At 53.6% G+C, this 15,403-nt stretch overlaps 1 protein-coding gene across 2 annotated transcripts; it reads right to left on the bottom strand.

Annotated features, from left to right (window-relative positions):
• Window positions 1-81: 81 nt before the first annotated feature.
• YJU2B (YJU2 splicing factor homolog B) lies at window positions 82-13,591 on the bottom strand. 2 transcript variants are annotated; one of them, XM_081233083.1, is made up of 11 exons: window positions 13,514-13,591; window positions 12,513-12,557; window positions 10,523-10,747; window positions 9,084-9,137; window positions 7,550-7,632; window positions 5,772-5,827; window positions 4,034-4,094; window positions 3,450-3,592; window positions 3,182-3,354; window positions 871-1,009; window positions 82-760 (listed from the first exon to the last, which is right to left on the bottom strand). In XM_081233083.1, exons 3-11 carry the CDS (start codon window positions 10,523-10,525, stop codon window positions 279-281), a joined length of 1,194 nt encoding a protein of 397 aa, XP_081089209.1. In that variant the 5' UTR covers window positions 10,526-10,747; window positions 12,513-12,557; window positions 13,514-13,591; the 3' UTR covers window positions 82-278. The 2 variants fall into 2 exon arrangements, with proteins under 2 accessions (XP_081089209.1, XP_081089210.1); XM_081233084.1 differs by lacking the exon at window positions 13,514-13,591 and adding an exon at window positions 12,637-12,995.
• Between the last annotated feature and the right edge of the window lie 1,812 nt (window positions 13,592-15,403).

The following is a 15,403-nucleotide window of genomic DNA, read 5'->3' as shown; positions in this document are numbered from 1 at the left end:
TGGGCAAGCTTAGTTGGGTTGGAGGGCGGAGAGGGGTGCAGGCATAGCTCCTGGGCCCATCTAGTAACCTGAGGCAGAGGCAAAGAAGCAGGGTTTTAATGCTGGGAGGTCGGGGGTCCCACAAGGCACAGACACCCTCTCCAGGACCAAATAAATAACAACTCCATTACTGTGAGGAGGTGAGGTCTGGGGAGGGTGGTCACTGAGCTCTCCAAGGGCTGGTGGGTTAAGGGGCTGCAGCCTGTGAGGGGCCTCCTGAGTGAATCTGGCCCCCAGAATCACTCACTCTCCGAACCGGAGTAGTCAGCCACGAGGGAGGAGCTAAGGCTGCAGGGCTGGCGTGTGTCCTGGGGACTGGCTGCCTCCTGGGAGGAGCCCGGCAGGGGCTGGGGCCTGTCCTGACAGCTCTCCTCCTGCCCCGGTGGCCTACTGTTCTTGCAGGTCTTGGCTGTCTCCTGAGAACAGTCTCTGGGGGATGTGGGCCTGTCCTGGGCAGTGCCCTCTGGCACCCGTGGCTCCCCAGACTTGGGGGTCTCAGCCGTGTGCTGAGGGCTCTCTGGGACCTCCCGGGACCGCCGCCGCACAATGCCCAGGTGCCCCACGGTGATGGGGGAGCCAGTGGGAGCAGATCTGCGGCTCTGGGACAGCTTCTTCAGGACACCGCTGGCTTTGCTGCTGCTGGCGCCAGGTCCCGGGGTGGAGGGGAACCAGGAGCGGCTGATGATCTCTGTCCGCTTGAGTTTCTGCTTGTCCTCATATGCTGGGATGAGGAGAGGGAGGGGGGGAGAAGGAGGTCCAGAGCCGCCCTCTGCCAGAGCAGCCCCCCATCTCCCCCAACCCTAACCCCTCTCCCAGTGGCCCCCCACGCACAGTCTAGGGTGTGGAACTTGAGCAGGGCGGCCAGCCTGCGGTCATCCTCCGTCTCTGGTACCAGCGGGATGTCCAGGCTTGCCTTGGCCTGCAGGGCCTGGTCCCTCTCTTCCTCCTCCTGCATGGCTTTTTTCTTTTCCTGTGTTGGGGAGAAGGGGTTGGGGAGGGATGGTGGGTGTCAAAGCCGTGCCTCTTTGCCCTCTGAGCTGGAGGGGAGAATCCCTCCCGTGTTCAGGGTCTCAGTTTCCTTCTCTTCAAGCTTATGCGAGGAAAAGGCCTCACACAGTGCTCGGGACATATAATTTGTTCAACAGCAGGAGACACAATCATTAGTATGTGTACCACTGGGTTCTTCACTCATTCATTCTTTCCACAGATATTTACAGAACGTCTTTCTGGTGCTAGGCCTTGTTTTAGACCCTAGGGACACAGCAGTGAGCAGACAAAATCTTTTGCCCTGGTGGAGCTGACATTCTAGTGGGCGAGCAAGACCAAGTGGTGAGGAGAGAAAGAATGCTGGGAAGAGGGGAGGAAATAGGCAGGGGGTTCAACTTTAAATGTGGTGTGCATGGTAGAGGGGAGGGTTAGGGACAGTCTCCTGAGAAAATCATGTATGAGAAAAGGTGTCTGAGTGAGGGAGCCATGTGGGTATCCGGTGGAAAAGTGTTCCAAGGTGGAGGGAACAGCCTGTGCAAAGGCCCTGAGGCAGAAGTGTGCTTGCCAGTGAGGCGGCCAATGTGGCTAGAGCAGAATGAGCAAGGGAAAGGTGGAGATGGGGGTAAGGAGGGGAAGGGGCAGATCATTTGGGCCTGGTGGGCCACGGGGAGGACTCTGGCCACTGGGAGCCACGGAGGGTTCTGAGCATAGCAGGGATGTAATCCCACTTAGGCGCTCACTGGCGCCCCCTGGTGGCTGTGAGGGGAACAGGCTTGGGACACAGGGCATGAACCCCTGGGGACCAGGGTGGAGGGACTGTGCTGGTTCAGGCAGGGGATGATGGAGGCTGAGGAAGTGGTCAGAGCCTGCCAGAATTTGCTGACAGATGGGGAGAGGGGAGTGGTGGTTATAACAAGAGGAACCAAGGCTGACTCTGGGCTTTATGGGCTGAGTGTCCGGAAGGACAGAGATGCTTCCATTACCGAGAAGGGGAGGATGCAGGCAGGGCAGGTTCGGGACTGATGGGGTTTCTTGGGATGTTACATTTGAGGGTCCTTAGACCCCATTCGGGGATGCCCACAAGGCAGGGGACTGGGCAGCTCTGGGCACAGGCCTGGCCAGAGAGATACACTTTCAGTAACAAATAATTAGTAAGAAAACCCACAATTTTACTCCTAATAATAACAACCACAGGATGATCAGAAAAGGTGATGTGAAAAAACGGGAGTGGCAAGATGATGAATCTGGAGCTTGTGCCTTGTGGGGTCACCCGGGATGCTCCTGCCCAGGCTCCGTTTGCAGGCTCCAGGGGTGTAAGCTGCCCCACAAAGCGAGGGAAGAGGCAAAAGTTCTCGTGTTCCCAAAGGACGTTCCGCTGCCCTGTCGGATGCCCGCGAGGGTAAAAAGCCCATTTCTATTATACTCCTCTGACCCCAGACCCCCACTCCCTGTGACTTAGCTCCACTGAGTATTTTTGGCACAATTGTAGTAGCCATTGTGTCACTGACAGCAACGCCCTAGGGTGTCCTCCAGCTACGACCCTGTCCCCCTGGGGTCGGGAGTCTGCGTTTGCACCTGTGCCCTCAGTGGCTCTACAAGCAGGTACAGGTGTCTGGCCCAAGCATTTACATGTTGAGATAGGCATTATACATTTTGTAGGTAATTTCCCTTTTTATCTCTAGGGATTTGACTCTAGGGATGATTTTGGAAATTACGTGGGGGCGGGTTGTCAAACTATGGATTTTGTTTCAGGACAGCTGAGCGGGACCATGAAATATGTTAGGAGCTGATCAGTGCCCTGCTGGGCCTCCGCCTGCCCCCGCCACGGGGTGGGGTGTCGGGACTCACTTGTGCCCCAGCTTGAGGATTTCTTCTCTTTGAGAGTCTGCTGTGAGGGCCAGAGTCCCCAGGGGAAGGGGCCGCATGCTTAATAACAGCTGCGGGGCTAGATGCCTCCCATGGGTGCTGTGATGTAGGGATGCGGTGGCGAATGGGGAAACCGCGGGTGAAATGACCTGCCTATAGCTAGGATGTGGTAGCGAGTGGGCCGAACCTGGGTCTCAGCCTGCTTTTTGTTCTCCCCGCTGCACCGCTGGTGACGCCGGGCCACCCCCGCCTGCCTGTGGTCCTGATCCCGGGCCGGAGCCCTGCTCACCCGGAACCTTTTGCGCAGCATGCTGTTGAGGGCGAAGTCGTCCTTCCAGGCGCTCTGGGCCTCCTGGATGTGGCTCAGGGTGGGCAGGGCCTTCTTGAGCGTGCTCCGGTCAGCCTCACCGTGCTCCAGTCGGAACATGGCATCCGTCTCCAGCTTCTGCTTCTTCTCGTGCTCTGCGAGGGTGAGAGCGGGGCTGGGCCTTCAGGGCCCTGGCTCGGGGCTGGGCTCAGGGCTGGCAGCGGGCTCGGGGCCCACTCTCGGCGCTCACCTGTCGTCAGCACCTGCTCGTTGTCCGCCATGTCCCAGCGCTCCTCCTTGCGCTGGGCGCCGCTCACAATCACGTAGTCGCAGTTGGCAGGGTCTGTCTGCATCTCGATGTAGTTGACGCAGAGGTGGCATTTCATCCGGAACCTGGCAGGGTGGGGGGTGGTGGGCTACAGTCAGGACACTGTGGCCTGCTTCCTTCCATCCGTGCGTGTCATCCACTGGTGTTCACGGAGCACCTGCTACATGCTGGGCTCCATGTCCGGGGGACGGCCGCGGGTGAGACACATATGGCCACTTGTTCATCCATCCATTCATTTGTTCGTTCGTTCATTCATTCAACAAACCCTCCTGAGGGGACGGAGCTGAGCGTGCGGGGCCTTGTGGGCCACGGGGAGGACTCAGGCTTTTACTCTGAAGAAGGTGGGAACCATGAAGGGTTCTAGGCAGGATGTGCCCTGACGGACAGACCATGATGGTTTCCAAGAGACCCCCAGGGAATAATCATCAGGCAGAGGGTAGAAACTTCCCTCCCACTCAGACTCCTTTGTAGCCCCCTCACCCTGCGGCCCACCAGGCTGCCTCTACCTGTAGATCGGGGTCGTGTAGTAATTGCCAACCTTCTTCTTTTCTGCATTGTAACGAACACCTAGGAGGAGAGGGAGAGAACGAGGCTAGAGCTCAGGCCACCCTCAGCGTCTTTTCCTGGGGTGGGGAGCAGATGGGGGTGGTATTTTACTCCCCTGCAGGGGAGACACCTCTGGAGGACACTGAAATTCAAGCAGATAAGAGCCAAGTCTAGGCTGCGGGATGGGTGCTCAGGCCACAGAGGAGGGTGGGCTGGATGGAGCCAGAGGGCCGGGTTCAAACCCTGGCTCCACCCCACCAGCTGTGTGACCTTAGGCCAGCTGCCCTGGCCGTCTGGCCTCAGGTTCCCCATCGATTGGATAGGGATGGCTATGACGCCTACCGCACAGGCCTGGTGTGAGAACTGCAGAAGCTAGTAATACACACGGATCGCTTAACACTGGGCCAGGTGCTCAGCAAGCATTCAAGAAGGGTTGGCTTTTGGGAATTCCCTCCCTGTCGGTCCAGTGGTTAGGACTCCGTGCTTTCACTGCCAGGGCCCAGGTTCAATCCCTGGTCGGGGAACTAAAATCCCACAAACCGTGCGGTGCGGCCAAAAAAAAAAAAAAAAAAAAAGGTTGGCTTTTATTATTTTTCTAGAGAATATCCAGGTTTTTTGTTCCTTTTTCACTGATTAGATGGTATATTCTTGACTCTTATCTTGCTTACTGAGTGAAAAAAGCTTAAACTAGAAAAACAGAGCTGGGGCGGTGGGGGGTTGGTGGTGTGGCCTGGCCAGCTTTTCCTTTTCTGGGGGGCTGCTTCTGTTCACGGCCCTGAGGTTGACCCATGTGTGGTGTCAGGCTGTGCCCTGCTCTTTGTCGCCTGAGCGCCTGGTGGCCTTTGGGGCAGATGCCCCTTGCTGGGTCTGATCAGGGGGATGCGTTGGGGGGAGTCATTCCACTTCAGCAGTGGGGTGGCCTGGCCCCTCTTTCTTGCACTGGACCCTCCTGCCGAGAGCTGCCGGCTCCTGTTTACAGAGCGAGCTGCTGCCCTGGGCCAGGCGCCGTGGGAAGGGCTTAGGATCCCTGTACTATAGCGGAGGAAACGGAAGCCAGGAGGGTCGAGTCACCTGCCGCAGGCCTCAGGGCTGCTGAGCAGGGCCGCGGACCCATGTCTGTCCATCCAACTGTGCACCTGTGGGCACGATCAGGGGTCTGAATGCTCAAGGTAACAGTAAGGGTAGTGGCAGCAGCAGGTTGAGTTTACGAGCCCTCGCACATGCCACATGCTGTGCACTAAGCACTTTATTTTTTATTTATTTTTGGCTGCGCTGTGCGGCTTGTGGGATCTTAGTTCCCCAACCAGGGATCGAACCCATGCCCCCTGCGGTGGAAAGCGCAGAGGCCTAACCACTGGACTGCCAGGGAATTCCTTGCACTAAGCATTTTATATGCCACACAGGCGGGCACTCATACCACCTGAATTTCACAGATGGGTAAATCAAGGCACACGGAGGCTCAGTCGCCCACCAAGGATCACCAGCTAGGAAGTGGCAGAGATGGGATTTGAACCCAGAGCCTCCTAACCACTCTGCCATGAGGCATCCACAGCCCACCAGGCACTTGAGCCCACTGTCCCCTACTCGACTCCTGACCGGGACCCCGGTGGAGACGGTCTCTCATGGCGCCCAGCAGTTAAGGGGCTCGCTGGCCGCGGGGCTGAATGGTGGGGGTCAGGGGAGCGGGCGGAAGCTCACCCATGCCGATGTGGTTCTTGCAGCCGTCACACCAGATGTTATAGGGCATCTCAAATCTACACAAACAGAGAACAGCTCATTTGTCCCTGTCCCCGTGGGCTCTCCCAGGATCTCCAGGTCAGCGACTCTGGCTGCAGTCACATTGCAAAGGGCATGCAAGCGGGAGGGTAAAGAACGGTGGTCATTCTTGCAACCAGGCCAGGCCCATCACGTGGCTCTCTGGCCAGCTGACCCAGTCTGGGTGAGCGTCTCCGCTGGGTGCTGCCCTGTCTTCCATATCCCACCACGTCAGCTACACAAGTTTCCAAGCAGAGGAGGAAGCAGGCTTCAGGGAGCACCGGTGTTCGATTCCAGTTTAGCTAAGTTGTTGTAGTGACACTGGATTTTTTTAAAAAAATACATTTATTTATTTATTTTTAAATAAATTGGGTCTGCGTTGGGTCTTCGTTGCTGCGGATGAGCTTTCTCTAGTTGCGGTGAGCGGGGGCTACTCTTCATTGTGGTGCGCGGGCTTCTCATTGCGGTGGCTTCTCTCGTTGCCAAGCACAGGCTCTAGAGCACAGGCTCAGTAGTTAGGGCTCGCGGGCTTAGCTGCTCTGTGGCATGTGGGATGTTCCCGGACCAGGGCTTGAACCCGTGTCCCCTGCATTGGCAGGTGGATTCTTAAGCACTGCGCCACCAGGGAAGTCCCTGGGTTTCTTTTATCCAGTTCTATTTGCAACGTGCAATTCTAGTACATTTCCATTAACAGCAGTAATGGAGCTTCTCTTTTAAAACAACCATTAAGTAATGAATAATGAGGTGAATTTAAGACACTGTACAGATGAGATGAGGGCTTGGCAAACAGACTGGATGAAGGCAGGGTGGGTGGTTGGCTCTGGAGTGTGGAGGCATGGCGGGAGTTGGAGGTGACCTTCAGCTCTGTGACTCTTGGGGCCACTGCTGAGATTTGCATCTTGACTACTTTTCCATAGATGTTCCTGTCTCTGACGGTTTTGTCACTGGATGCTCTGCTCAGGCCCAGGGCGGACCCCAGAGGCTGAGGGCAGAGTTCATGAGGCAGAGAAGGAGGCAGAGAGGGGCTCCTTCTGGGGTGACACAAGCTGGCTTCTGCTTCCTGCCACGGCTGACCCAAAGGGTGCTGGCCAGAAATAAGAGGAGAACCCTGGAATAGCCATCATCCTGGCTAGACCGCAGTAATGGCTGTGATTCTTTATCCTCCCCATGTCCATGCCCTTTGCAAGATGACTCTGCAGCCATTCCTGTCAAGAGGTGGAGTGTGTTGCCCCACCCCTTCCCTGTATCATGACTTGCTTTGGGGAATCAATGAGACAGAAGTGACAGGGTACCAGCTCAGGGTCTCTGTCTCAAGAAGCCTTGCATACCTCTGCCGGCTCTCTTTTGGAACCCGGCTGCTGCTGTGTGAACAAGCCCAGGCTAGCTGGCTGGAGGATGAGACACACTTGGAACATAGCCCAGTCATACCAACCAAGCCCAGGCAACCCCCAAACATGTGAGACAGCCCAGCCCAGGTCAGCCAAGCCCAGCCAAGGCCAGCAGAGGCATCCAGCTGAGCTGAATACTCGTGAGCAAAACAAGTGCTTAACACGTGCTTATCGTTTTGTTACGCAGCAATGGCTGACTGATACAGCAACTTTCTGCTTTATGGAATTAAGACCCTGCAGCACTGGGCAAAATCAGGGGGTGCTGAATGCTCCTTGAGGTTGACACCAGGTGGCACAAAGGGCAGGGGTCCTCAGGTGATGCCAGGGCCTTACCTGATGATGAGGATGCCCTGGGACAGCTTCCGAGCCCGCTCCCGAAGGGGATGGCTGTTATGGTATCTGTTGAGTGAGCCATGCTGCGTGGAAAGGAAGAGGGAGCAGATTAGCACTGCTGAGCTGGGGGAGCTCAGGCCCTCTCCCACAGGCCGAGGCCTCATTCTTATGTCCTGCTGGGAGTGTTAACAGCAAAACAGGAGGCACTTAGGCTTTGGTGAAGCAAGTGGGCTTGGAATCAGGAAAACAGGAGTCTGCATCTTACCTCTCCCATTTAGGAGCTAAAAGAGCTGTGTGACCCTGGGCAGTGACCTCACCTTTTGCCTTCCTGAGCCCTATGAGTCAACTGGGGACGAGGATCATAATTACCTCCAGGTGTTGTGGGATCAGGTGAGATGACAAGACCAGCAAACCTCTGCTGGGTACTTTATGTGTGTCATCTCACTTTAATCCCTCAACGTTTCTGGGAGGTCAGGTTGTTTTGTTTCCCCTTTGGACCTATGGGGAGACTCTGGTGTAGGAAGACCGAGTCATGTGCAGGGGACCACATAGCTGGGACATGCTGATTCATTTACTAGCCCCTTACTGAGCGCCCACAGTGTGGGGACACAGACGCAAATGAAACAGATGAACATCCCTGCCCTTGAGGCGCGGACGTTCTAGAGGGGGAGATGGGGGGCTTCCCTGGTGGTCCAGTGGTTAGGAATCCACCTGCCAATGTGGGGAACACGGGTTCAGGCCCTGGTCTGGGAAGATCCCACATGCCACAGAGCAACTATGCCCGTGTGCCACAACTACTGAGCCTGCACTCTAGAGCCTGCGAGCCACAACTACTGAGGCCTGCGTGCCTAGAGTCCATGCTCCGCAACAAGAGAAGCCACCGCAATGAGAGGCCCGTACGCTGCAACGAAGAGTACCTCCTGCTCACCGCAACTAGGGAAAGCCCGTGTGCAGCAACGGAGACCCAATGCAGCCAAAAATAAATAAATAAAATAAATAAATAGAAGGGGAGATGGATAATACGCAAATAAATGGGTGATGCACCAAGGAGTTAAGAAGGCTACGGAGAGAAATAAAGCACTAGGTCATGCGACAGAGAATGAGACGGTGGTCAGGGAGGCCCTCTGTGAGGAGAGACCTAAAGGAAGGAAAGGAGTCTTGGGGTCAGAGGGAGGGAGAGGTTCCAGGCAGAGGGAACAATGAGGAGGCCAGACAAGCTGGAGCTGGGAGGGTGAGGGGATCTGACCCAGAGGCCATGTGTGGGCCCTCATCCTGGACTCCATTGGAAACACACCACACCTGACACTGGGCATGCTGGTGTTTACATGGGTCATTGACGAGGGTCACACTGACCACCTGGGAGGGAAGGCTGCCCCAAGACTCAGGTGACAAGTGCAAGGCAGGGAGACCTTGGGGGCTGCCCAGGCTTCTGCAGCTGTGGGTCTGACTCCAGGAGGGGATGAAGAGCGTGGGGCCCCTACCCGGCGGGGTCGCTATGCTATCGTGGACACGGAGAAGGAAGCCTGCCCCTTACCTTTGTAGGGTTGAAATCCGGAGGGTAGTACTTGTTTACACCTTTCCTTTCACCCTGGAAAGCAGAAGGGAGACGTGAGTCAGAGAGGGTCCTACAGGAGACCTACTTGTGCAGCCTTGAGGGGCGAGACCTGGACAAGGAAGACAGGGATATCCTGGAGGATGGCCCAGGGCTCCGTGTCCCATCGAGGACTGGTGACTTGGGGGAAAAAGCCCCATTGTTGGGAATTCCCTGGCAGTCCACTGGTTAGGGCTCAGCACTTGCACTGCTGTGGCCTGGGTTCAATTCCTGGTCAGGGAACTAAGATCCGGCAAGCTGAGCGGCTCAGCCAAAGAAAAACAAACAAGCAAACAAAACAAAACCCATTGTCGTCGCTGTGGAAAATTCCACAAGGGTTAGACTCTCCTAGAGCAATGGCTTTCACAGTTATTTTGGGACCGTGACTTAAGGTAAGACATATTTAACCCCAACTACACAAGCACAGGTTTCAGGAAAGAATGCTCACCCAGCTGTGAATCTCTCTTTTAAATGCTGGCAGCCACCTGCTGAATTGACTTATTGACTTAACGATACACTGAAGCAGTGGGTCTCAAACTTGGCTGTATGTTACAACTACCCAAGGAGTTTCTAAAATACTGATGCCTGGGACCCACGCCCAGAGGTTCTCCTGACAGAGGACCTGCTCTGGAGCATGGTGCTTGGACACAGGGCTTTTCCAAAGCAACCCTGGAAAACACGTGTGTATACACATCCTTGTACATACAGGTCCATTCACAATAGCCAAATGGTGGAAACAACCCAAGTGTCCATCAGTGGATGAAAGGATAAACAAAATGTGGTCCATCCATATAATGGGATATTATTCAGCCACAAAAAGGAAGGAAGCTCTGATATATGCTGTAATGTGGGTAAACCCTGAAAAATCATGCTAAGTGAAAGAAGCTAGATACAAAGGGACACATGGTACATGATTCCATTGATATGAAATGTCCAGAATGGACTAATCTACAGAGGCAGAAAGCAGACTGGTGGTTGCCAGGGGCTGGGGTGGGGGAATGGGAGTGACTGCTGTTGGGTATAGGGTTTCCTTTTGGGGTGACGGAAGTGTTTTGGAACTAGATAGAGGTGGTCATTGCAAAATATTGTGAATGTACTGAATGCCACTGAATCATATGTTTTAAAATGTTAGTTTTATGTTATGTGAATTTCACCTCATTAAGAAAAAAAAAAACAGGAAAAAAAAAAAGAAAAAAGCTCCCTGGGTGATTTTAGTACACAGCAAAGTTTGAAGACCACTGCACCGGAAGATCATGATCCAGAGTTTGAAAATACCTGAGAGCTTGGGGTCAAGGGTGAGGAAGGAGATTTTCAAGGGACCCCGTCGTCCCTTCACCTAAAGATCAGAAGAGAAACCCAATGGGCTCAGCCTGTCTACTTACCATCTTGGAAGCTGCCTACTGGTCCTCACCCGCCACTCAGACAATCTGAAAAGACGATGAGACACTGCTTTGTCGACTCACTGCCCAGTGCCACCCTCCTGGACAGCCTGGCAGACAGTCGCGGCTTCTCTGTGAAGATGCGGTGGGCTGTGCGTGGTGGTGGTGGCGGCTCAGGTGATCCTCCCCGCAGGTGTAGGAGGCATCCAAGGAGCGGCGTTTGTCTGTCTGGAAAGGGAGTGTTCTGTCCACTCTCCATCCAACATATATTTCCCAGCTGACACTTCTCATCCCTCCACGGCCCCCATCATCGCTCGCCTGGACGAGTACAGTCACCTCCTCCCTAGGCTCCGGGCTCTGCCCTTAACTCTCACAGTCTGTTCTCCTTGTAAGGGCTAGAAGGATCTGTTAAAATATAAATCTGAACTATCGCTTTCCTGCTTAAACCCCTCCAGCGATTCCCATCGCTTTGAGAATCAAGTGAAACCCCTCCCCATGGCCTATGGGGCCCCTGCCTGCCTCTCCGAGCCCACCTTTTACCCCTCTCCCTCTCCCTCACTGTTCCAGTCACACTGGCTTCCTGGCTGCCTTCGAAAGCTCAGCAGATGCAGGCCAACTGGCTTGAATGCTGCTAAACACCCACAATACACAGGGTAACACCCACCACAAGTGTTCCTTGTCACAGGTCTCAGCTCAAACATCACCTCTGTCAGAGGGAGGCCTCATCTGATCACCTGATCTAAAGTCACTTCTTCCCTGGAGCTTCTACCACATCACCCTGTGTCTGTTTACTTGTTTACAGTCTGTCTCCTCCGCCAGGTCCCACTGTGCTACGTCTCCGGCACCCAGGACAGCTCCGGATAAATGCTGACTTCATGAACCTCTGATAACTGACTGAGGTTCCATAAGACTCAGTGTGGGTGACACGGAGACACCGGGAATTTGGGGTTAGCAGATACAAACTATTACATAGAGAATGGGTAAACAACAAGGTCCTACTGTATGGCACAGAGAACTATATTCAATTTTCTAAGATAAACCATAATGGAAAAGAATATGAAAAAAAGAACATATATATACGTACAACTGAATCACTTTGCTGTACAGCAGAAATGAACACATTTAAAATCAACTGTATTTCAATAAAAAAATGAAAAAAAAAAAAAAGAGAGAGAGAGACACTATAAGGGACTAACGTGTAGTGCAGAATGGGTATTGGCAGATTTTCTCGATTGAGGGCCAGAATCTCTGTCCCAACAGCTCAACTCGGCTCAGCTCTGCTGTCACAGCTAGAAAGCAGCCACAGACAATATGTAAATGAACGGGTGTGGCTGCATTCCAACCAAACTTTATTTGTGGACCCTGAAATTTCAATTTCGCATGATTGCCCCATGTCACAAAATATTATTCTCCTTTTGATTTTTTCCTGACGATTTAAGAAGTTAAATCCATTCTTTGCTGGTGGGCTGTACAAAATCAGACAGTGGTCTGGTTTTGGCCTGTGAGTGTAGTCTGCTGGCTCCCTGTACTTGAGTCAGGAAGTCTCTAACTGTTTCTGCAAACTTAGCTGTGTGTTCTCTAATAGCTACTGTGTGCTACCCGCTGCACAGAGTCCAACATCATTGCCCCATTTACTCTATACTATGTTAGTATTATCTCCAGTTGACGAATGAGGATGTGGGAGCTTAAGTAACTTGCCAGGGGTCAGAAGCTGATAGGAAGGCAGAGCCAGGGTGCAAAGCCCCAGACATAAAGTGTTCCACCATCCCCCCAAACTCCTCTCCACCTTGGATCCTCCACCTGTAAAGTGTGTCCCTGGACCAGATTTTCTTAAAGTCACTTCCAAACTAAAAATGCTTTTGCCAACAAAACAGCTAAGTGCCCACCCAAGCTTTGGGGGCACAGTTCCCTGGGCTGGAATCCCTGCTCCATTCCTCACTAGCTGGGTAACCTTGGCCAATGTCTGAGCCTCCCTGAGCTTGTATTTCCTTACCTGTAAAGAGTGGATGATGGCAAGAGGACTGACTTTCTGGAGTTGCTGTAAATGAAATAACATACAAACATGGGTAATGCTTGCACAGAGTAAGTACTCCATTTACAGGAGTTGGGGGTCTTACCGTGGTTTTATCACCCCAGTGAGTGGTACAGGTGGGGCTACAAGGTGGATGTATAGAAATCTCTGGTCCTTGGTGTCAAGAATAATGATAAACCCCACTGGCTCAGGGCATAATGCTTGGGCTTGGATCCCGACTCTGCTTTGCTTGCTAGCGGCTTGACTTTGGGCAAACTGCTTCTCTCTCTGAGCCTGTTTTCTCATTTGTAAAATGGGGTTTATACAAGTATCAACCTGATGAGGTTGCTGTCAAGACTCAGTGAGTTAAAGTATCTGGAAGAGCGCCTGATGCTGAGTTAAACGTTGGTAGTTTTGATTATTTCTCATGCCAAACCGTTTTACAAGCGTCATTTAAAAAAATCTTCACCGGGCCTCCCTGGTGGCGCAGTGGTTGAGAGTCCGCCTGCCGATGCAGGGGATACGGGTTCGTGCCCCGGTCCGGGAGGATCCCATATGCCGCGGAGCGGCTGGGCCCGTGGGCCATGGCCGCTGGGCCTGCGCGTCCGGAGCCTGTGCTCCGCAGCGGGAGAGGCCACAACAGTGAGAGGCCCGCATACCGCAAAAAAAAAAAAAAAAAAAAAAAAAAATCTTCACCAAGACCCAGAGAAATAGGGGCTTACTGTCCCATTTTCCAGATGAGGAAAACCTGAAGAGGTATAATATGGGCTAGGGTCAGGTCTGGGGTCGCGGCCAGGGCCCGGGGTTTTGGGTCGGGGGTCGCGGCTGGGGGGCGGGCGGCTCCGAGCATCGGGCCCACGTTCCTAGAGCCCCGCGGCCCCCGGCGCGTTCGTCCCCATCGGGCGGCTCCGAGGCCGGGTGAAGCAGTGGACGGACCCCCAGCCGTATCGGGCCTGGCCGCCCATCTGCCCGCCTGCACTTACCTGCCCTCCTCCTGACGTCACTCCGCGCCCGTCCCGGAAGTCCCTGCTGGGCGCGTAAGGGGGCGCGGCGCACTCCCCGCGTGACAGGGACGCCTGCGCGAGGCGGGGCGAGGCGGCAGCGCAGCGCTGACTGGCTGAATGTCGAACACGCCGCTCGCTCACAGCCGCCGGAGTGGACCAATCCGGGCCTGCCCTTCCCAACTGCACGCACTACACGATGCCCCACCCTCGTCCCCGCCCACTCTGCCTGACCCAATCCGAGGGCCGCCTTTCTGATGATGCGCTCCAGAGAGCGGGATTTCGCCAGCTGAAGCGGGGGAGCAATGGTGGGCAGACTCCAGCTCCTGGGCCAAATCAAACCAGCCCCTTGTGTTTAAATGGCTAGCGAGTTAACAAATGTTTTTAAATTTTTAAATGGTTGGGGGGGAATCAAAAGAATAACATTTTATGACTTGTGAAAATCAAATGAAGTTCAAATTTTAGTGTCCGTGTATAAAATTTTATTGGAATCCATCTGCGCCCACTCACTTACCTGTCTGTAGCTGCTTTCCCACTACAGTGGCAGAATTGAATGGTTGTCACTGAGCGCCTATGGCCCATGGAGCCTGAAAATGTACTGTCTGGCCGTTTACAGAAGTGGGTCAGCCCTTGTCTTAGAGCCTCCAGACCAGCTTGATTTTGCCTTCTGCACAGGGCAATGGCTTTTGAATGTACTTTTGTGCCTTGTAGAGTTTAGCAAGATGTGTTTGTTCATTTGTTCGCTCAACAGCTGTTTACTAGGTGCCTGCTCTATGTCAGGCCATGGGGATTATGGAGCAAAGGACACACCCCTTTCTCACTGATGAGGCTGGCATGTCAACTGGCAATTTATCGAAGACAGTGTGAAAAATGATGACACTAGTACTGCTATGATTGCTACTATTACTATACTATTTGGTGCCAGGCCCTGTTTTAAGCCGTCATAAGTCAGATCTCGTGTAATCATAGTGCTCCATATGGAGTGCCCACTACTCACCAGACATCATTCACCAGTGCTCACTATTCACATGAATCACCTCAGGGAATGCTGATTCCAGGAGATGGATACTCTATCATTTTCATTTTACAAATGAGGAGACAGGCCCAGAGAGATTAAGCAACTGGCCCAAGGTCACACAGCTAGTGAAAAGTGGAGGATTTGTCTTACATCTGCTGACACTAAACCTTGTTCCTTTAACCTCTGAGCTATACTGCTTTGGGTTGTATGCATGAAACATAAGGGCTGTGGGAACCAGGAGGAATCTTTAACAAGGGTGGGGTGTTCGGGAGCGGGCAGAAGTGAGGGTGAGCAAGACCCCTGTGATGGGTGACACCGGAGCTGGATAAAGAGAAGCCAGGCAGAGGAAGTGGGGGGGGGGCAGGGCAGAGGGATGCTCATAGATCCTGAGGAACAAGACGGAGCTGCACTCAAACCCCAGTAATCTTGCTTGCTCCCTCTGGATTTTGGTTGAGTCCTTGTCTTGCACCTGAAAGAAGAGCTAGTGACTGAAAAGCCACAAAATACTCGCTTGTGAGTATTATTTTGGTGAGAAGTGTGAGAGCCCTTGGCTTTCAAGGGACGTGTAGAGCCTCACACTTTAAAAAAAAAAATCCTTTATTTGGTTATTTTTAATTTATTTTTGGCTGTGTTGGGTCTTTGTTGCTGTGCACGGGCTTTCTCTAATTGCAGCGAGTGGAGGCTACTCTTCGTTGAGGTGCACGGGCTTCTCAGGGCAGTGGCTTCTCTTGTTGCAGAGCACAGGCTCTAGGCGCGCGGGCTTCAGTAGTTGTGGTGTGTGGGCTCAGTAGTTGTGGCTCGTGAGCTTAGTTGCTCCGCGGAATATGGGATCTTCCTGGACCAGGGCTTGAACC

The sequence above is a fragment of the Mesoplodon bidens genome (genome assembly GCF_964165515.1).
Source record: "Mesoplodon bidens genome assembly, chromosome: 4".
Taxonomy (NCBI): domain Eukaryota; kingdom Metazoa; phylum Chordata; class Mammalia; order Artiodactyla; family Ziphiidae; genus Mesoplodon; species Mesoplodon bidens.
This window is presented reverse-complemented; position numbering and strand designations above follow the sequence as displayed.